This window comes from Glycine soja, chromosome 20 (genome assembly GCF_004193775.1).
Source record: "Glycine soja cultivar W05 chromosome 20, ASM419377v2, whole genome shotgun sequence".
Taxonomy (NCBI): Eukaryota; Viridiplantae; Streptophyta; class Magnoliopsida; order Fabales; family Fabaceae; genus Glycine; species Glycine soja.
The window spans coordinates 50,654,577-50,676,599 of record NC_041021.1 but is presented as its reverse complement, the minus strand read 5'-3'; the positions used below and the strand labels follow the sequence as shown (position 1 = coordinate 50,676,599).

Below are 22,023 nucleotides of genomic sequence, written 5' to 3'. Positions count from 1 at the left end.
TAATTAGAGGTAAAAATTGACTTAACTATTTTTTATTACTTAATTAAATTTGTAGTTATTATGAAATATATATTCCTTTGTTTTTTTTACTTAAATATATTTTTATTTGTTATAATTTTGGTGTTTATAGTTTTTTATTTTTGATTTTTTTTAGGGCCTGTCATCATGAGCAAAATTCTATTGAAAGATGGTAGGCAAACAAAGTGCTGCCTTCTCACAAGTCACACCAACTGAGACTTATGCAGGCATATGTTTTAGGAATTAAAAGTTTTTAATATTTGAGAATTATTAACATAATTTTTTATGGTTGTAAGGTTGATTTAATGGTTGGAAAAGAATAAATAAGAGTTAAAAATTTGAGGAAGAAGGAAAAAAAGGTTGCATTTAGAATTTTTTATTAACATTTTAACAAAAACTAACAAATAATATTGATAGATAAAAAATATACCGTATAATTTTGTTATTTTATGAATAAATTTAGGAGTAAATAATATTTTAAGAATGAAAATTATGAAATTGAAGATTAATTAAAAATAAAAAATAAAATTAGTGAGTCTACTTTTGCGAGGCAAGGTGAAGTAGTGAAGTAACTTGCTCAAGGGACAAAGCAGATGTGGTTCTGATATAAATAAAAATTGATAGACACTTTTGCTTGCACATATAAAACCTTCTTTGGCGCCTGACATAGAGAAGAAGAAGAGAGAGTGATGGAGTGCGTATTCGGATTGGTGGGTAATGGGTTTGCGATCGTGGTGGCTGATTCATCGGCGGTGCACAGCATCCTCGTCCACAAGTCCAACGAGGACAAGATCATGCTCCTCGATTCCCACAAACTCATTGCCGCTAGCGGCGAGCCCGGAGACAGGTATCTACTATCTAGGGTTAGGGTTTCTTCTCTCCTACTCTCTTCCAATCCTCTGATCCCGTTCCTTTCCGTTCTGTTTTAGGGTTCAGTTCACAGAGTACATTCAGAAGAACGTCGCCTTGTATCAGTTCCGTAACGGCATCCCTCTTACCACCGCCGCCGCCGCCAATTTCACGCGTGGCGAACTCGCCACTGCTCTCCGCAAGGTATCTTCTAAACCCTATCTCCCATATATCATCTCCTTTCTCACTTTTAGGAAAACAAATTGAGAAGCTAAAATCAATTTATGCATTTGCTCCAATTTAGCTCTATTAGAGCAATTCATATTCTCCAAACAGTCCCTAGACCATCCATTAGTTGGTTAATGATTCATTTGGTGCCTCAAATATTCATTTGCTTTTTTCTACAGAACCCATACTCTGTGAACATCCTTCTTGCTGGTTATGACAAAGAGACGGGCCCTGAACTATACTATATTGACTACATTGCAACGCTTCACAAGCTTGAAAAGGGGGCTTTTGGTTATGGCTCCTATTTTTCACTGTCAATGATGGACAGACACTACCATAGTGGAATGTCAGTTGAAGAAGCAGTTGATCTCGTTGATAAGTGCATTATGGAGATCAGATCCAGGCTCGTTGTTGCACCACCGAACTTTGTTATTAAAATTGTGGACAAGGATGGTGCAAGAGAGTACGCATGGCGTGAATCTGTCCAGGATGTTCCTGTTCCTTCAGCTTGAGTAACTCTGTCCCTAATTTTCATTGGACTTCTTTCTTTTCGATTTGCCCTGCTTTTATCTTGCTACAATTTTTTTACTGGTCTTGTAATGTCTCTGAAAATCATGGTCTATAGATGCTCTAAAGGAAGACAGTTTATCATTTGAATTAAATATGCACGATGGCTAGTTCTATTCAGAAATGAATTTATGACATTGTGTGAAGTAGGCTTGACTTTAATGAATCTGGATTTTGGGTCCTCTCTTGTCTTTCTTTGCTGTTATTGGGTGATATTTCAAGTGTTGTATTCACCTGAGGATTTCAGTTTTTGGGCTTTTTTGCCCCCACTTTACCGGAAAAAAAAAGCAGCAAGATATGGTCATGTTGGAAAATCATTTGAGAAAAAATTTACTGGCTAACTCAGTAGTAATGGTATTGTGTGTGTATATATTAATAACATAATCCATCAAAATAATGTTAAACGTATTTTGCATGTGTGAAAAAATCCCACTTTTATTTTCAAATAATAAATATTAAATTAAAAGTAAGCAAGGGCATCACGCCCAACAATGCTCCAACTCTACCATAGTGACTTTGTTTGAGTCAAATTTTATCAATCATTATTTGAAAAATTTGTGAATACTGATCAAACCCATTTTTTGTTAAGATGGAAACAATGAATGGAGGATTGAGAAATTTGTATTGATCAGGAAAACAGAGTTGTGTGTATAGCACATGAAGTACTGCTAGCAGAATTTAACTATCTGCAGCAGTTCTCCTTTTGAGATAACTAAGTAAATGATGCACTGCATCCGTGTGAGAAACTTTAGGATTGGCCATGATGTTGACAGTAAAACAAGTGTTTAGCCAAGAAATAACAACATATTACAACCTTCTAATCAGTCTATGATTTTTTGAAGGATTTGGTAGATCACCTTAATGGGAACTTGCCTTGAGATTTAGTATCCATTGGCAGAATTGCTGGTTTGCAATGAATGAAACCAGTATCCTGTAACATTGATACTACATATTTGATATTTCCTTTAGGAAAAGTATATTCTTTTCTTGGAGTAAGGTAATTCAATGCTGAGAAAATGCTTCAAGTTGCCAAGGATTTTGAGTTTGAGGGTTTTGTAGAGATGTTGCACTTGCTTGATTACAATGGGATTTAGGGTAACTATTATAATATCACCCACATAGACTAATAGAGCTACATAATTGGGACCTGACCCCAATGTGAGAAGGGAAGAAGTACATTTAGATTGAGTGAAGCCCCTTGGCCAAGGAGCTGTTGGAAACTTGGTAAACCATTGTTATGAAGTGTCTCTCAATAGAGTGGGTCAATAGAGTGGGTCCATTCTCCATTGAGCCTCGAGATCACTTTAAGCAATTCTCTCTATGGAGTGGGAAAAGCTCAGTGGATAAAAGATGGCAAGTCCTTTGGGTAGCTCTATCCATGACTATTTGGAAGCATAGAAATTCTTTGGTGTTCAACAACCAAAATTTCTGCTCCGAAAAAGTCATGGATGAAACTCTTTTTCTCACTTGGTCTTGGTTAAATGGAATGGAGAGAAATTTCCATCTTCATTTCAACCAGTGGTCTACTAGACTTAAGGAAGAAATGTCTTAGGGGTGTTTGGTGTCTGGGTCCCCATCTTATGAGATATTTTCTGTAGTTGGGTTTGGCAGAATATGCCTTTGTAATTATATATCATTTTCAGTACACCTAGTACTGAAGTTTTATTAATACTATCAGATATTTGCAGTGCAAAAAAAAAATGAAGTGTCTCTCAATCCATAGATTGACTTGTGTAATTTACAAACAATATTGCCCACCCCCAACTTACTCGAGAGGAAGATCCATGTAGACCTTGTATACTTGAGAGGAAGATCCATGTTGACTTTCTCAAAAGATCACCAAGAAAAACATTGTTAATGTCTCCTTGAAGTAATTGCTGCTAAAGACAAGAACCGTTACTATGGCTAATTTTACAACTGGTGAAAAGGTTTCTGAAATCTATGCCAACTTGTTGAGTGAACCCCTTAGCTACCACTCTGGCTTTTAACCTTTCTACCCTGCAATCTGCCTTGGTGTTTACTTTATAGATCCATCTGCCTTGGTGTTTTCTTTATAGATCCATATGCAACCTATGAGTATTTGCCTTAAGGTAAATGGACAGCAGACCATGTATTATTTGTCTCCATGGTTGATAACTCTTATTGCATTGCTACCGCAATTCAGGAAACTTAACAGCTTAGTGATAGAAAACAGGTTCATAGATGTTGGAGACTTGCATGACAAATGACTTGTATGTGAGTGAACATAATCATAGGAAATATGGTAAGTTATAGGGTAGTTAGGGCAGTATTGCACTGAGTTCTGGAGGTAAGTTGGGGGTTTTATGGGTCTGGTGGATATTCTAAAAGATTGGTTACATGATCTATGTCAGGTCTTAGACTAGTCAATTGATGTGTTGTGCTGTTTTGGGTTGTTGAATTATATAAAATGGATATAGAAGAATGGCAATAAATAGCAAATGAAGAAGAAAAGGTGGGAAGGAAATGCCAACAAATGAATGATCAGCATCAGGAGTTGAGTTTATGGCTTGTAAGATGTAACATATTAGCAATCAACTAATAAATGAGTTGTTGACACTGATCTTGAGAGTTGAGACAATGGCAAAAATACATTGAGGCATGTCAGAGACTTCATTCACAATTATTTGTACCATTAGATGGTTTGGTCTTGGTCTTGGACTTCATTGAGGCATGAAGGCTGAAAATCATTCAATTCTTCCCAAATTCCCATGCAGATGTGAGAAATATCGACTGACTGATTTTAGCCGCATAAAGCTAAAAAGGTCTTTCTTCGACTAATTTTCTGGTTCATTTTGTTGTTTGAACAAATCTTGAAGGTCTTTCTAGATATCTACTGTGGTATCAGCATCTGTCATATTATTACACTGTAATAATGTCTTTGGATACGGAATTCAAAATTCAAGAACCCGATGTTTCTTCATCAAGAGAGAAGCCAAGGATTTGTGCCATTAGGTTTTGCAACAAGAAAGTTTTGTTCTTGCATTCAAGGTAAGCTTCCTTGAATGAGACTTCATGAACTATAATTGTCATTGGTTAAAAGGTTGAAAATCCAGAATTAAATTGGGATTGTAAGTTGGATGCAAGAAACAGGGACTATGACGATTGTCAATGGCTGATAAGCGAGCCATGGGGAGAAAAGAAGAAGCTAACCGAAGCCCAAATATTGAAGCAGAATTTAAGAAACAAACAGAAGTAAGAAAATGGGAGAGGAAGTTGTTTTTTGAGTGACACCATGTTAAAGATGGAAAAAATGAATATAGGAATAAGAAAATGGTATTGATTAGAAAATGAGTTACAAAAAGGGGGGTGGGGGGTGGAGGGTGGTATACACTTTAACTAACTACAATAACTAACTTTATAATTAACTACACCAAAACTTTTTATGGATTCTTTTCATCATATAAGTGAACTTGATATCATACTTTAAGACTTAGGTTTATGGGTTTTGTCTTCATTTATATAGTGTTCAACTTTCTCATTTTTACACAATGTGAGACTTCACTTCACACTATATTCAACAATTTTTTCCTCAAGTGTGAGTCTCTTCTACATGGTAGTCTTTCTCTCGAGTAAAAGTCATTTTCATTCATGAGTATTTTCATAGTGGTCATTAGACTTCACATACTTTAGATACTTGTACCATCTTTGAGTTGGTCACCAAGTCAAACTACTAACTTTGCTACCAGTTGTTAGTAATAACAACTTTGAATTCTAAAAAGAATGAGAGAAATCACACGGACACACACAAACACAAGAGATTTAACGATATATATATATTTAATATAATATACGTGTACATTATCTTAAAATTACATACATGTTATCAAAGAGTGATAGATGCAATATAACATAACAGATTTTATAACAAAAAAGTCAAAATTAATATATATTTTTAAGAGTAAACAAAATCTATAAAAAAAATTCAGGACTTTTAAAAGCTTCATGTTCATACACTTCAACAGGAATTACTAAAGCGCAGTTCCATTGACGAAACTCTAATTAAACTTGTTATTTTTTTAAGGTACTAAATTGACTTATTATATCCGCTCAAGAGACAATTATCACTTATTAGTACGATTATTCTAGCATCAATTATTTGAATGGCCTTAATTTCACTTCGATGGTATACAACCGTTAGAAATCACGCTTACAAGGAATGCGGTTCACGATCTCACCATTTTATTTAATTAAGTTTGTAAAAATAAATTTATATTGGACAAAAAAATAAACAAAAATAAATTTATAATTTTTGGGAATGTTCTCATCCTGCTTTAAAACAAATTGTTCCCAGGTCACTCGGAATGTTCTCATCCTGATTTAAAATAAATTGATCCCAGATCACAAAAACATTAAAGAAAGCTGTAGCTTTTCATCTCTAGTTTAAATTTTGGGCCACTATCAATAATTTCTCTGGACTCGAGTTAGCGAAGCACTTAATTTAGGAATTGGATCCTGGAGGAGTGGGGGTGATCAGAAGATTAAATTGTCAACTTGAGACATTTGGAACAAGCATGCTGACCCAAAAAAGTGGATACCAGAAATTGTAGTATCGTAATATCATTTTAATCCAAATTTATGTTTATGCTTAAACTTGTAAATGATTGATGCTACAACAAGCCAAAATTATCACCAGCTTGCACTGTGGTCAAAACTGAAATGAGTGCAAAAAATCCTGATCCTATCAAAACTAAAAAAAGTGACAGCTTGCTAATTCAGCCTCTGCTTGCTCTTGCTTCTTCTCATCTTTGCCTTAAATCTTGATTTTGCCATCAGAGTCTGTACTGTATTTGCAAAGTTCCCAACAGCCATTAAGACCAACAGGACACCGCAAAATATTACCTGCCCGAAGAGTTCTATCAATTATAAGGCTATGGCTAATCTATGCAACAAAATATTACTGGATTTATTTGCTTCTGTTCCAATCAATCAATTGATGTACAAAATAAAGTCAAGTAACAAGGACAAACGAACTAGTACCTGCCACTCAGAAACAACCCCAACAACTGCAGTCCTGAGCAACAACAGTCCAACATATGCCTCAAATCCCTGAACCAAGAAAGGAGTACAAATATAATTCAAGAATGTCAAACCTCTGCGCTATGTCAGGTCAATGATTTCCAGAATGGGAATAAAACAAAATTTCAGTTTTAAAGCAAATTAACACAAGATTTGCTTCTCAACTAATCATCAGTCACTCACAACACAAATCATGAACGTTATAGAAACATGAATATCACATGAGAATAAAAAACCGGCTCATAGTCATGCATATAACTTAAGTGACATATATCATAGCAGCCATGTTACCTGCAACGTGAAAAGTATGGGACACAATAACCACAGTTGGCCATCCACACCAGCTGTTTCCCCCCACACAACATCCATCCTCTTAGCCTAAAGTACAGAGAAAAACACGGATCAAATATATATATTAACTATAAAATGCTATAGGGAAAAAGAAAAATTTAATCATGATTGAACAGGACGATTGAAAGTTTGAGGGTGGGTAAAATATAACTAAAATAGAAAAGGAAAAAGCAAGTAAAAATATATTATTTAACAGTATCACCTTTCCCAATGCAATACGAGTATAGAGTCTTTGGCGTTGATATCTGTTTTGCAAAAGCATTGCAACTCCTTGCATCATAGCCCATTGTAGAAAAAGTTGTACACCTCTCTGCATGCATTATTGAGACAAACAATAGTTACACAACATGATTAAAAATAAAAAAGGAAGAAAAAACTATATGCACAGGGCTAGGAAACCAACCTGCTTTTTTGCACAGTCTGGTTGTCCTTTAATCTCCCAAGTGAGACTCACGAGGGCCATCACCATAGCACAATAATGATGATATATCCACCTGTAACCATATAGTAAGTTTATTTGCCAAAAGGTTTCCCAATATGCAATGTAAGGATGACAATATCAACACGCAAACCAAATAAAATTCCTGTCCGCCCCTTCTTTGAATTTAATAGAATACAGGACAAAGGGGCATCAATTATACTTCTGTCATTAGATGAGACGAGAAATTAGACAGATGGGCATCAATTACGATTCCCTTTTTTAGACGAGAAAGGAAATTATCAAGAAGTGGAAAATATCCTCTTTACAGAAAATGCCAAGGAAAAAATTACAAGCTCAAAAGAGTTAACTAATTGCTTTGCAAAATATTCAAAGGAATGCACTAAAAGAACCCATGAGCTGAAGCCCATAATTAAGCTAAGAAAAGCCTGTCTTACAAAATATGAGAGAATAAACCACAGCAAATCTGGCATTTGACGCCATTCAAAAGAACCAAACATCAACCAAATTAACACAGTTCTGAAACATCATATTCAGCTCACCACCAAAACCTCAAATGCAGCTTGAGAAAAATGAATAACCTTTAAGTTAGGTGGACATATCCAACACTACAAATAGTCCAAACAACTCACTCTACTATTGCCAAGCTACCTGACAATGCAAGAAAATATATTCCTATTCATATGTAAGCTTTTATAATACTAATATAAAACTATTCATGTATCTTCATTTAATAGCCTAAGCTTTAGGAATAGTTGGTTTGGGACAAACATAAAAAACATGTACATCTTGCAAGGTAAGCAAATGATGAAAATACGGGGAAAGACACAAAAAAGAACTCCCAACCAAAATTCTCTCAGAAATGAAATGGAACCATAGTACATTCCAAAATAAGTAAAGAAAAGAAAGAGGGTAGAGAGACAAATTTCCAAGAACTCAATTTAATAGCAAAAACCCAAAATTTAACATCCACAACCATGCTAATGAAACCATATTAGCTCTTGATCAACTACCTTGCCGCTAGGGCAACATTTATGAACACTATTCCTAAATCCTAATCCTCCATCTATCATAGGCTTATGCATTACACACACAACCCAACTAATTAAATATTGCCTCCTACTATCCACCACAGCACAGTCAAGTTGTAGAGTATGAAGGGTTCAATGATCAATAAAAAGTTATACAAGTTTCACTCATGTGATTAAAGAACAAGCAACGAGCATAGAACCAGGAACTCAATACCCATTAACTATGATCCATGCAAACATCAAGTTTAATGACTATACCAGGGACGAATATCACTTCCATTGACTCTCAATATGTTCTCTCGCAATGCCAAACCGGTGTAAAGGAATAGCAGCCAGGCCTGATGATGACAAATGATAATACTCAATGACAGATTGCTGACAAATATTTCATCATGCAAGCAAATAAATACTAACCTGACATAAAATGAAGAGGTTTAAAAGAAAATACCTGGTACATCTGAACAGGAAAAGTTGGCAAGCATCCAGACCAAACCCAAGATCTTAGAATAAGCAGTGTTGCCGGAAAAAGCAGGAATAGCAGGGCAGTTCTATCCTGAAAAAAATAAGTGACATTTCCATAAATGTTTCACAAACTTTTTCTACATGGCAGCATGCACACGTGTGCAGAGCATGGTAGTAAATGGTGAGATTTCAATGTGCATCAAGTCATGTGGTGATGCAATATTTACTGGTGATTTTATGAATTTCACTCCCTACCCCTACCCCGATTAAGCTTGCGCTTTCCCTGCTGATTTGAGCTTCACCATTTTTGAGCAATTCACTGGCATGTTGTGCTCTTTGCAGCAACTCCTGTCCCATCCAACCTCTGATCTCAAGTTTTTTGTAGGGTTTGAGTGTTGCTCTTCAAGGTGTCCTCTGTCCTATTTTTTTTTTTTTTCCTCCTTGTATTTATAGCTTGCAATTCACAGCCACCACCTTAACGTTAAACTTATTAAGAATTTGATGCTGTAACCTTGTATTCCCTGACTTTTGTTGTTATTTATGGTAATTTTGTCCGGACTATGTAAAATGTGAATTTTGATAATGTAATGATGAATGGTCCTTTAGTTTTGGGTAATGTTTTGTTTTTGAGAATTTATATGATAGTGGTACAAATTATTTATCCTGTATACATAATCTTTTGTATGGCGCCCATTAACATATCTGCTATGCTGCTAGAGTGGTTTTGGGGAAGGCTGTCTGGGATTAACAAATAACAACTACCTCGTGGAATTACTCAATTTCATGTCAACCACGTTATTTTCATGCAATGCCTTTTATTTTTTTATAATAGGCATTTAAATGTGCACAAACTCTGCAAGTATAAACACAAAAGAATTGTAAACGAAAATAGGAAATCAATCAAACATTCAATTTCTCAGAAGCACAAGACAAGTTTTGGTATCTTTCAAAATCAACAAGCTGCGGAAAAGCAGCAATCAAGATGAAAATGATAGGAAAAAGAGTTTAATGCCTATGGCAGTGACAGTGTAAAGTCATCTAATGACAAATCACCATTTGAATTACTTTAAGATAATTATTTTAAAAGTCAACAAACTTACCATACATGGTGGGTTATGATTGGATGACTGTGTAAAATTACACTTTGAGTACATAAAAATCTACAGCATAAAAACAAGTAAAAGCGTGGTCTAAAAGTGCAAACAACTATTGCAACAAACGTGTAATTGTGTGAAGCAAGAAGGGAAATGACAAGTATTAGGTTGAATTAGAAGGGTGTGCATGAGGATTGAGAGAAATATATAAATATATACCCTGTAACTGTTGTATTCCTCTTTGACCTTGAGCTGAACGTCCTTCCTGGAGGCACGAACATTGATAGGACCCAGAAACATCCTCAGAAAGCTTCCTAAAGCGATTGAATCAATATCATGACATAGGTCACATTCCATTAAAAAGAAAGTCGATTATGAGAGATGAGAAGAAAAGTAACCTTGTGCATGGCCAGGGAGAAGCGAAGAGGAGTCACCGTCAACGATGATGCATCTCGCTCTCTGCAAATCTTCATCCAACTGCAACCAAAAAACGGGATCAATCCATTCAGTAAAGGAGTAATGGAATTGAGGAATAACAGAGAGTGTGTGAGGGTTAACATACCTTATCGGCTAAGGAGGGAGGGATTTGTTTGGTGGAGACAAGAGAATCGAGAGAGGAACGGAGCGAATGGATTCGGGAATCGACGCGACGGACACGTTGCCGGAGAGGTTCCTCGTCGCTGGAAGCCTTAGAGATGTGAGCGGAAACGGCGTCTTGAACCTCCTTCGCTTCTTCGACCACGCTTGCCACCGATTCCTCAATGGATGAAGACTCTTCCATTGCTTGTGGCAGTGCCTCCCTCGCCACTCACACACACGCAACAACAATAACCAATCTAATCTTACTTACATTTCCCCTTTTTATTTCTTAATAAATATTCTCGTGACACTCTTTTCTTTTCCTCCTCACATGGACTTTATTTATTTTTGTGGATCTCCTTCTTTTATTTTTTGTTTGCTTCTTAAATAAACAAAAGCATTACATCCCCATTGTAAAAACAAAAAAACTCGTGTCACTGCAAAATAGACATCAAACTCAATTTTTCTTTAATCAGTATTTTTTTTATTCATAAGATGACATTTAAGGATCCAAGATTTCTTAGTAACAATTGCTTTTTTTTTATACGATATTACTATAATTATGACCTTAGATTCTTTAGTAATATCTCAATATATTCTTACAGGTCTTAATATTTTGAATTAATTAATTTTCAATTAAGACTTAATTATATTTAAAAAAATTTACCCGTCCCCAAAAATATATTGTACAAGAATCTCTCCCCATAAACATAGCATGTATTACCAAGTTAGTTACACTCCTTTTGACATGCGAGCATTAACTTTAACACTAGACAAACAATGTAGCGAGAGGCGCGTCTAGCTTTGACGTGAATTCCTTTTGTATTGGGATATAAATACTATAATTATAATTAATTCAAGAGTTTTTATTAAGATAAAATTACATTTTTTTTTCAACAATTACATGAATCATCTTTACCGGCTTACTGTTTTTATAAATAAAAAAAAAATCCAAGCACAAAATGACTAATTAATTTTTAAGTTGTAATCAAGATATAAAATTAACTTAATGATTAGGATAGAGTAAAGGAATAAAAAAGTGGAGACATTAGGATAGAGTAAAGGGATAAAAAGTGGAGACAGATCATGAGTTTGAATCCTTCAACTGATATTTTTAACAAAATTAATACATTAACATTTTTCAATAAAAAAATCTAAATCATGATTAATTATTGTATATTTTTTTGAAAAAAAATATTATGAGCAGAAAGTACAATAAAATGAAGGCAAAAACTGATATTTTTCTTTCGAGTACAAATTTACATTGCAATGAGGACATAACTAAGTCTTGAGTTAACCATTATTGTGTTTTTTGTTTGAACTTTTCGTCCTGATGTTTTCACATGTTTAAATTTTATTTTGTAGAATTTATTTTTGTGGATATCATCCTTTTTGTTTTGCTTCTTAAATAAACAAGTATTAAGTTTTGATTGTAAAAATAAAAACCCGTATTTATGAAAAAAGATATCAAACTCAATTATAAAAGTAGTTTAATTAGAATAATTCAATCATATATTTTATACCAACAAGGTGTGATATAATTGGTATAATTTTATTCCTTAAACATGTGATTGAAAAATATCTTTAAGTAATTAGGCACGAGTGATTAATGTGCTTAAATTAAGGTCGAATCATTTGGATAGTACGAGTTTGATCTTCGACATAAATAATTATTGATTAGACTTTATTGACCTCTCGACCAAACTTTTGATTAGTCAGATTATATTTTTCTAATAAACGGGAGGATTAAGACAAAAAAGAATTATTTTACATTTACAAAAACATATGAATAAAAAGATGTGAAAATAGTTAGGTTAAAACATTTTTTGGTGTAAAAATATTAAATAAAATCAAACATGTGCTAATCCAAATTACGCTGCCTTAGGTTTTACTTTGTGTGGGTGAAGTATGGTTGGTTTGCATTTCTTTACATCTAAAATAAAAGAGAAGAATAACTAATGTGTCGTTAAAAAACTAGCTAAACTATTCTGTTCCTATATTTTTTCGCATTACATATTTGTGTTGGTTTCTCAAGTATGGGATAAATGTCCTTTAGTATGTCTGAGTACATTTGGGTGAATATGGTATCATCCAACTACTGCCAACCTCCGGGCAATCAAATAAAGAGGATTATGGTATGCCCGTTGAAAAGTTCTTTCAGGACAGGTTTTGTGCTGGTAGGAAGCGCACCAAACATCTAGAAAAGTGCATACTAAAGACTCCTATTATCAAGAAATGATGAGGGAATTTGGTAGTAGGGAATGATTAAATCACCACTTAATGCACTCAATAATGAACATGGACTAGTTTTTCAATGCATATAAATATAATACTGCCTTTATCTCAAGTATGGAATAAGGAAGGACATCCAACGAAGTTTATATTTCGTTGTTAAATAATGCTTATTGAAACCCTTGTTTACCATGTTTTTAGGCAAGGCTTACTTAAAGAATTTTTACATGATTCACCGAGACTACATACTACATACAATCTTGACTCATCTAAAACCATGCGGACTTCTAAATTACTATCTTTACTAAAAAAACAACTATTAAATTAAAATTGTAATAAAATCTTAAAATAATTGTATGTTCTCACCTTTTAAAAACACAACAATGATTTAAAATACGTTTTCTCACCTTTTAAAAACACAACAATGATTTAAAATCTTAAACCATGCGAGTATCTTTTAAAATACGTTTTCTCACCTTCGAGAAGCTCAATTAAAAAATGATTATCGCCCTTAAATAAATTTAAGAAATAATTTTAACAATTCTATAAGAGTCAAAAACCTTTTCAATGATTTTTTCCCCATACACGTAAATCTTAAAAATCAATTCAAATCCAAAATCGCATGCTTAGTAGTTTCAAATCCCTTTCAATTGGATCAATATTCATTAGGGATACTCTCATAATATAGTATACCCATTTGTTTTTTGTAACACTATCAACTCTAACCTTTCTAACGAACATTTCATACTTCTACGTTTCACCCTACAAAATGCATCCCTCTCCTCATTTTATAGCTGATAGTTTGCTCTACTTGATTCCGTGTTAAAATAAAATTGGTATAGCAATATTTCTGCCTCCTATTTGAGATTTCAACACAAATATACAGCCATCCGCTTCCAAATTTTTTATTTTGACAATTGACAAATATTACATTGATCCAACAAAATGGTGCCATAGCACCTTATTATAGCCACAAGACGAAACTTTGAGATGTCCTTATTCTGGAACGGACAGGAACACTCTAATCTTAAAGGACATTTATAATTTCAAATAAAGGGCACCCTATAAAATGAAAAGGGAAAGAATCCCTGTAGTCTGAATATTCAAAATGGACTTACGTTACATTCTTTGCTAAGGCTACTTGGGTGAATCAATAAATTCCTGACTGCAAATACATTCCGGTCAAAACACAGGGACGACACCTTAAATATGGAGACCTGCGAGAGCCAAGAATGCTGCTGCAACTTTGTCTTCCTCTTTGTGGTTGAACACAAACAACTGTTACCAAAGCAGCAACACAAATTCTCAAATCTTCAATGAAGAAACTGGAATTTTTTCAGCAGATGGAGATGTTTCCTTGAAACCCAACATCTTGTTTAGTGCAGCAATATAGGCCTTGACACTGGAAACAACGACATCCATTCCCGCTCCAGTCCCACTATCAAAAAAATGAAATGCCATGTCACCATGAATCAATTAGAAAGAAGATCTAGACACACAAAAGTAATCCACTTTTAGAATTCACCATACCTAAATGTTCGAAGAACAGCTTCTCCAGTTAAAGCATGAGTAGTACTAGTACTTGTTTCACTCTCCCCACGAATCACAACCCGGGTAGTGGCAATTGCATCGATGCCTTCCGTGACTGCATTCATTGAGTACTCAAGAAGTGTTACTGGCTCCTGCAAAAAAATAATAAGAGTACAAGATTCCTCCATCATACCAATAGTGATAACAATTCCAGTATAATTCAATTAAAAGTACAAGGGAAATCAGGAAACATCTATAATGTACAGTCTGCCATACGGCAGCTCTGCCTTTTGTCCTATTTCTAGATTTAATCACCTGAAAACAATAGTTGGCTATGGTGACTAGAATTAATGGTTTAGGGATAGGGAAGAAGGAAAAGAGAGAAACACAGCTGGCAATAATAAACCAATAATATCGTCAATATGATGTAATGTATTAAAATCCCCTAACCTAACAAGCAAAAACGAATATATACAACTTCAAACCTTCACAATCAGATCCACAGCCTTGTATGCCGAGTCCACTGGTCCTGTACCAACAGAACAAGCAACATGTGTGCTACCATCACTACTCAAAAGTTTGACAGTTGCTGTAGAAAGGCCAAGAGTTCCACAAGTCACCTGCACCAGATAGATATTGATTGGCTTATGTTTGTTCTATTATTGTCAAGCCATGATAGCAAAATCCAAAATATCAATTTACCTGCAAATCACCAAGTTTCCAGACAGGCTCTGCTTGAAAAACTTCATCTGATACCAATGCTCTGAGGTCAGCATCAGTAACCCTCTGATATAAAATAAAAGCAAGTTAATCAGCATGTATCCCTCAGATATAGAACTAGTTATTTCATCCCCAAACTTTGATTCCATACAGAAAAGAACACTGGCTTCATTTATTACTGGCAACATTAATAGCTTGATATCAAACTTTACTCGTCAAAGAGACACCAACTTGTTGACTGAGCCAACACTAGCCAGATTTAATGACTTACATAATACTACCAGCAACACTAGTTCTGATTTACCTTTTTTTGCTCAGCCACTGCTTTAAAACGCCAAAATAAAGTCTGAACTTGGTCGTCACTAAGTTCATAACCAAGCTGGAAAAACAGAGAATAACTCATAAAACAGAAGAGAAATTCAATAAGCCTATTGTTTCAATTCAAATATTCGTATGCATACCTCTTCAAGTCGCTTTCTCAAAGCATGGCGTCCACTGCAAAAATAGTAATAGAAGTTTTCATTAGAAAGAGAATATAAAGAGTAGACAAATTGATTGCACAAGGTATCAGAGAAAAGAGCCATTAACAAGACAACAAACAATAAAGAGCCATGTCTTTTGAAATACAGCAGTAAAGATACACTAAATGACATTAATTATTACTTTATTAGCCTACATACAAGTTTCCACAATTAGATGCTAGATACCCTAAATGACAGATAATACAAGTACTCTTAAAATGTTTTATAGATTAGAAGTTACTGTAGCATTACCATACCATACAGGTGGCATCTAATGCTATGAGTCGTCTAGTAGTAAAATTCAGAATTCATGCATAAGTATTTGAAGTATATAACTCAATCCTCCACAGTGCTGTCAACTGTCAAAACTAAAACATTCCTGATAGTCAACCACAGGCATGGAACAGATAAGATGAACAAGTATGATGCTTCTGAGCATCAAAATAAAGCAGGCCTAGAATCATCATTGTTCCCAGAGTTTCACCCTGCCAAAGTCAGGCAACTTCTTGTGTACTCACTCAAATATAACCAGTATGCTTGTACCATGAGGACTTGCATAGGTCCAGAAAGCTAGAGCCATAATGTTTTCTCATGTTAAGATGAAGAGAACTCAAAATTTTATATTATCAGCAAGGGAACAATTTCCTGATCAACGTTTTGTAAGAGATGTTGTATATGACAATGAACTTTCCAAATGTATGAATAAAACTATGTTCTCAATATGTCAGTACATTATGAGACACTTCACAAAATGCCTATGGCTTTCTATGTCTCTTCTTCATGCATGTGGGCTGTTCTCTCTATACAACTATTTTTTCAACATGGTATGAGGAACCTTCTCAAGTCTCAACTCTCAACAAGTGGGTAAAGAGTTTGATCAAGAGCGGATAAAAAAAAAAAAAGAGTTTGATCAAGATGAAGAACATGGTGTAACATTTTGAAACTCAGATCAACATCAAAGTTTACCAGGATTCCCTTGTACGCGGGATTCTCAAAGCTCCAGTCTTATAAAATTCAGTTCACATTTTGTTTGGCAGTGAATATTCACATCAAGCCAACTTAAGTAGGCGATAAACATAAAAATGATTAAATAGCCAAAATCATGCTTAAGAATCATTTAGTTGCAGCTATATAGAAGGATAAACTAAACTATCGTGGCAACTTGTTTCATCATGTCATGCTGACAGCAAATGTTGAGCATATAAACATAATACTTAGGAAATGATAAATTCTAAACAATTTGAAAAGAACATAGGAATTAGCAGTGTGTACAAGATCCATGCAGAAATAAGTGTTACAGAGAAAAGAAAATAACATACCTAAGCTTCCCCAGTACAATACCAGCTTCATTGGTTCTTTCAAGTCCAATGTCCTCAGGTGATATTATTTCATATGTACCTTTGTGTTTTAGCATTCCATCCTACAACAGTTTTTGAAGAAGAAAAAGGGCTGAAAATCAAAGGACAGTATTTGATGAGGGCTTAAGGCTAAGTCACCTAAAAAATAAAAGGTATGATCTCAAGTAAGGAACTAGAGTTTAAAATATTTAACATGAAGAGGGAGGAGAGAAAACACTAAAGTGGTTTTAGTCTGCATATTATTTTGGTTAATTTCGGTTTGAATAATCACACCAAGTAATCATTCTTCTTTCATGGTATGTATCAATAGTAACTTTTTTTTTTTTAGAATTCTCCCAAAAGTAAAATGCACAAGGACCTAAAACAGAACAAAAGAAAGGTGCTGCATCCAGGGACAAAAACAAATACAATGAAGCTTCTGCTAAGACATGTCATCTTATCAGTAATTTTGGGCATACATGTTGGAGGAAAAGGTGCAGCTGTTGCTTATTGAAAACTCATTTCTGCCAAGGCTCACTTTTTGTCCCATGATGCAACTAATTTTGATTTTTGGCCAATATTCTTAAGTAGTTTCTACTAAGACATGTCATCTTATCAGTAATTTGGGCATACATGTTGGAACACAAGGTGCAGCTGTTGCTTATTGAGAACTCATTTCAGGCATATGCACGCAATTATAAACTTCAACATCATACAATGTTAAGTACCAAGGTCCAAGTCCCATTACATAGATATACAAGGATATATCTAGGCTAAAATATGTTTTTCATCCCTATAAATATTGAAAAGTTCGGAATTCGTTCTACCAAAATTTTCAGTGTTTTTCGTCCTCATAAAATTGAAATGTGTTGTTTTTTGGTTCGGAGCTAGGCTTCAACAAATCTAAGCCTATGTGACATTTTTTAAAACTTAAATTATAGGCTAAAATATGTTTTTCGTCCCTATAAATATTGAAATGTTCGTAATCCGTCCCTACAAAATTTTGAGTCTTTTTTTCGTCCTTGAAAAATTAAAATGTTAGTTTTTGGCTCGGATGTAGGTTTGGGTAAATCCAAACCTACGTGTCACTCTTTCATTGGTTCCATTGATGACCATAGGAGTGAGTGATTTTTGGGGGTTAAAAACTATCACAAAATGTAGAGAAAAAAAACCCACAAATTTGTAAATTCCTCTTCCCTAAACTCCTTTTTTTTTTGCACTGCAAAAATCTGATAGTATTACAAAGGCAGATTCTGCCAAACCCAACTACAAAAGAGTATAGCACATGAGCTGAAAACCCAAACATCAAACACCCCTAAGACATTTCTTCCCTCAGTCTAGTAGACCATTGGTTAAAATGAGTATGGAAGTCTTCCCTAAACTCCTTCTTCCCTAAATTCAAGAGACGCTTCACACGATCTATTGGCTCCGAGAGAGAAGTGAATTCAAAAGCTAGGTTGTTGAGTTTGTCAGCGATGTTTGAGAGTGAAGGCGTTAGATTTTCGAAAGGAAGGAAAGTTCAAAAAAGAAGAAGATAACAGTGTCAATAAGGTGGTGTTAACCATTGAAGTTGAACAGAATATTTAAAAAAGAAAAAAATTGTTTATTTAAATTCGAAGAAGATAAAGAAAGTTAGGAAAGATGGAGGAAAGATGGAGGTTAGCAAAAAGGGATTTACAAATTTGTGGGATTTTTTTTTCTGCATTTTGTGGCAGTTTTTAACCCCCAGGAATCACTCACTCCCATAGTCATAAATGGAACCAATAAAAAAGTGACATGCAGGTTCGAATTTACCTGAACCTACGTCCGGGTAAAAAAGTAACAGATTTTAATTTTTTGAAGACGAAAAAAGACTCAAAATTTTGTAGGAACGGATTACGAACATTTCAAACCTAGCTCTGAACCAAAAAATAACACATTTAAATTTTTTGAGGACGAAAAACAACCAAAATTTTCGTAGGGACAGGTTCCAGATTTTTTTATTTTATTTATAGGGACGAAAAACATATTTTAGCCATATATGTATTTTGACATAACCAACCTGATGTATGCCACTTTCATGGGCGAAGGCATTAGCTCCCACAAGAGCCTTGTGTGGCTGTAACTGCAAACCAGTGTACTCTTCGACCTATAGGAAAAGGTTACAATAAATGGAACAGTCGTTAAAGGTTTTTAAGAGAAAGAAGAAATAACAAAAAGATCAGTTTAAGATATAAGACCATCCTGCTCGTCAGAAAGATGTGCTTCGTATTAATTCCAGTGTAGAGATTGCCATTGACATGTGCTCCGCATCTCAAGGCCATCACAACCTTAAAGAAAGAAAGAAGATTTCAACCACAGCAACATTAAACAATCATGCTCCAATAAAATGTTACTTGAACTAGGCTAGGCAACAGAAAATGGACCCTCACCTCTTCTAGGGAGGCATTTCCAGCCCTTTCACCAATCCCATTAATCGTCACTTCCAGTTGCCTTGCACCAGCACGCGCACCCTGAAAGCATCCAAGAGCACACAAACTCAGAATCCACTCTCACTGCCTGCATGATTTAAGAAGTAAAACACAATTTTAACCATACCTCTATAGTGTTTGCAGTAGAAAGTCCGAGATCATTCTGGCAGTGGGTGGAAATAATAACATTTTCAATTCCAGGGGTATTAGCTTTAATATCAGCAATCAACTTTCCAAATTCACTGGGCATAGTTATACCAACAGTGTCAGGTATGTTGAGCGTGGTGGCCCCGGCCTTAATAACTTCTCCAAGAATTTCATAAAGAAACTCCCTATCCGACCTGGTAAGAAGTAAAAACACAAAAAACAAACAATACTCAGTGTACAAAGTGACACCGTTGATCAATGAACCATTTAAATACAAGGTTTTTAATCATGGTCGAAGTTTTGTCGCATTTTTTAATATTCGGGGAAATAGGGGACATGTGCTGCTAATGTGGCCTCCAAGGTTTTTAAACTGCGGTCTCAATTTCGTTGGGAGGAAATTGACAAAATGGCCACAAACAATTGCAGTTTTGTATGTACCAAATAAAAAACAATTGCAGTTGTGATGCATTCCAAAAACCTTTACACTGTGGGAAAAATTGCAATGTAAAGGTGTGAACTGTTCTATCAAAACCTTGGTGACAAACAAGAGATTCCAAAAACCTCAACATTGAGGCTAAAATTGCAGTGGCTCGGACCCTTTTTAAAAAAACCTTGTTTGTTTACTAAAATGTTAATGTCACAGTGAAAGTGATAGTGATAAATAGTAACCTTCCAGCATCTTCAGGACTGAACTCGACATCTTCGCAGCCCAAGCTACGAGCGAACTTGACCATATTGCGGGCAATGTCGACGACCTTGTCTTTGGACATTCTCAACTTGTACTCCATGTGAATGGCGCTGGTGGCGATAAAGGTGTGAATCCTGGGCCTCTTGGCGTACTTGACGGCCTCCCAGGCTGTACGAATGTCCTTCTCGTTGCAGCGGGAGAGGCCACAGATGACGGGGACGTATCCGTCGTCGTCAACGGCGTTGCCGACCTCTTGGGCGATCATTTTGACGGCCTCGAAGTCATCCTTGGAGGCGGCAGGGAAGCCGGCCTCGATGATGTCGACGCCGAGCTTGGCAAGCTGCCGCGCCACATCCAGCTTCTCCTTGGAGGTCATGGAGGCGCCCGGGGACTGCTCGCCGTCGCGGAGAGTGGTGTCGAAAATGCGGACATAGGAAGGGTCAGGAATGCGGTTCGGGATGTACGGAGGACGCCGTCGAGGAGAAGCAGAAGGAGAAGGAGGAGGAGGCTCCGATTGGGAGCAGGAAAAGGCGAATCGGGATTTTGAGTGGAGAGAAGAGCGTGAGGTTTGAGGGAAGCGGAAAATGAGGAATGTGTTGTTGCTGTGGTTTTGGTTGGGGCGGTGAGAGGTGGAGGGAAAGAGGATAGGATTGCGGATCACGGTGGCCATGGAAAAACCCTAGATAGAGAGAGTGTGCTGAAGTTGAATATTCAGTTTCAGTGACGCAAACACTCACTGTGGTGGCGTCTCGGATATATACCAACTCAGCGGCGCCGCTTTTCCTTTTCTGCTCTGCTTTCAGATAGAGAGAGTGACGTGGATGCAACAAACTACTGTATTCTTTTTTTACACTCTTTCTGCAAATAAAAACAAATATAATGTATATAAAATAGGAAGATGATCAGAACAGATTCCTTTGCATTTTTTATATAATTTACGATTCATAATTATTTTATTTCTTGTCTTCAAATCATGTGTGTGAATTTAAAATGAAATTAATAATTTCAAATATTAGAAATGTGTTCCTTAAAAAAATAAATTATAAATGTGGTTTAATAAAAATGATTCAATAAAAGACAAGCAATATTTATAAAATGAACAAAAATAGAAATGTCAGAATTATTGGTATATGAATAGAACTAATTGAGAGTTAAATCAATTCATTAGGCGAGTGTAAGTAGTAATTTTTTGTCAACAATTACTTGATTAATCAAATTTCTTTTCTTTTTTTCTTCTTCTTGCTTTTAGCCCGTATTGCCCAAGTGAACCAATGCATGTTGTTTTTCTTATTCCAAAAAGATACTTTTATTTTTACAGAAATATGATTTCGTTCAAAAAATTTACAATGAGATCGAATCACATTTTTATTGTATATTTTTTTATGATTTTTTAATTAATTATAGATATAAATTACTTTTTTAAAGTGATTAAATTAGTTGTGATATAAATTACGTTTTTTAAAATTGAATATACAATTAACCTTTTTAATAGTAGTCTGTATTATCTTTGTTAATTAAAATTGAATTAAATAATAGATAGAAGTTATCGTTTATAAAAGTATTTAAATCAATTATTATATGAATTACCTTTATTAATAGTAATTGAATTAATTATGATCTTAATCTGTATTATAATTAATTTGATTAAAATTAAAAAGGTAATTTGTGTCATCATTCATTTAAATTTAAATAAAAAAGATAATTAATTCAAAAAAATTTAATGTAATTATAAACAAATTAACT

At 34.9% G+C, this 22,023-nt stretch overlaps 3 protein-coding genes across 3 annotated transcripts; 1 reads left to right on the top strand and 2 right to left on the bottom strand.

Moving 5' to 3' along the window:
* The first annotated feature begins 620 nt into the window (after positions 1–620).
* LOC114401255 (proteasome subunit beta type-2-B-like) lies at positions 621–1,844 on the top strand. The gene is made up of 3 exons (XM_028363729.1): positions 621–865; positions 948–1,071; positions 1,275–1,844. Exons 1-3 carry the CDS (start codon positions 708–710, stop codon positions 1,605–1,607), a joined length of 615 nt encoding a protein of 204 aa, XP_028219530.1. The 5' UTR covers positions 621–707; the 3' UTR covers positions 1,608–1,844.
* A 4,354-nt stretch (positions 1,845–6,198) lies between these two features.
* LOC114403633 (transmembrane protein 120 homolog) lies at positions 6,199–10,940 on the bottom strand. The gene is made up of 10 exons (XM_028366720.1): positions 10,639–10,940; positions 10,475–10,553; positions 10,296–10,390; positions 8,969–9,073; positions 8,779–8,858; positions 7,454–7,544; positions 7,253–7,360; positions 6,991–7,077; positions 6,661–6,729; positions 6,199–6,522 (listed from the first exon to the last, which is right to left on the bottom strand). Exons 1-10 carry the CDS (start codon positions 10,855–10,857, stop codon positions 6,391–6,393), a joined length of 1,065 nt encoding a protein of 354 aa, XP_028222521.1. The 5' UTR covers positions 10,858–10,940; the 3' UTR covers positions 6,199–6,390.
* Positions 10,941–13,766: 2,826 nt separating this feature from the next.
* On the bottom strand, positions 13,767–21,120 carry LOC114401781 (2-isopropylmalate synthase 2, chloroplastic-like). The gene is made up of 12 exons (XM_028364371.1): positions 20,262–21,120; positions 19,573–19,786; positions 19,407–19,487; positions 19,215–19,304; positions 19,037–19,123; positions 16,978–17,078; positions 15,599–15,632; positions 15,442–15,516; positions 15,120–15,203; positions 14,903–15,037; positions 14,418–14,569; positions 13,767–14,325 (listed from the first exon to the last, which is right to left on the bottom strand). The coding sequence occupies exons 1-12, from the start codon at positions 20,948–20,950 to the stop codon at positions 14,193–14,195; spliced, it is 1,875 nt and encodes a 624-aa protein (XP_028220172.1). The 5' UTR covers positions 20,951–21,120; the 3' UTR covers positions 13,767–14,192.
* Positions 21,121–22,023: the final 903 nt, after the last annotated feature.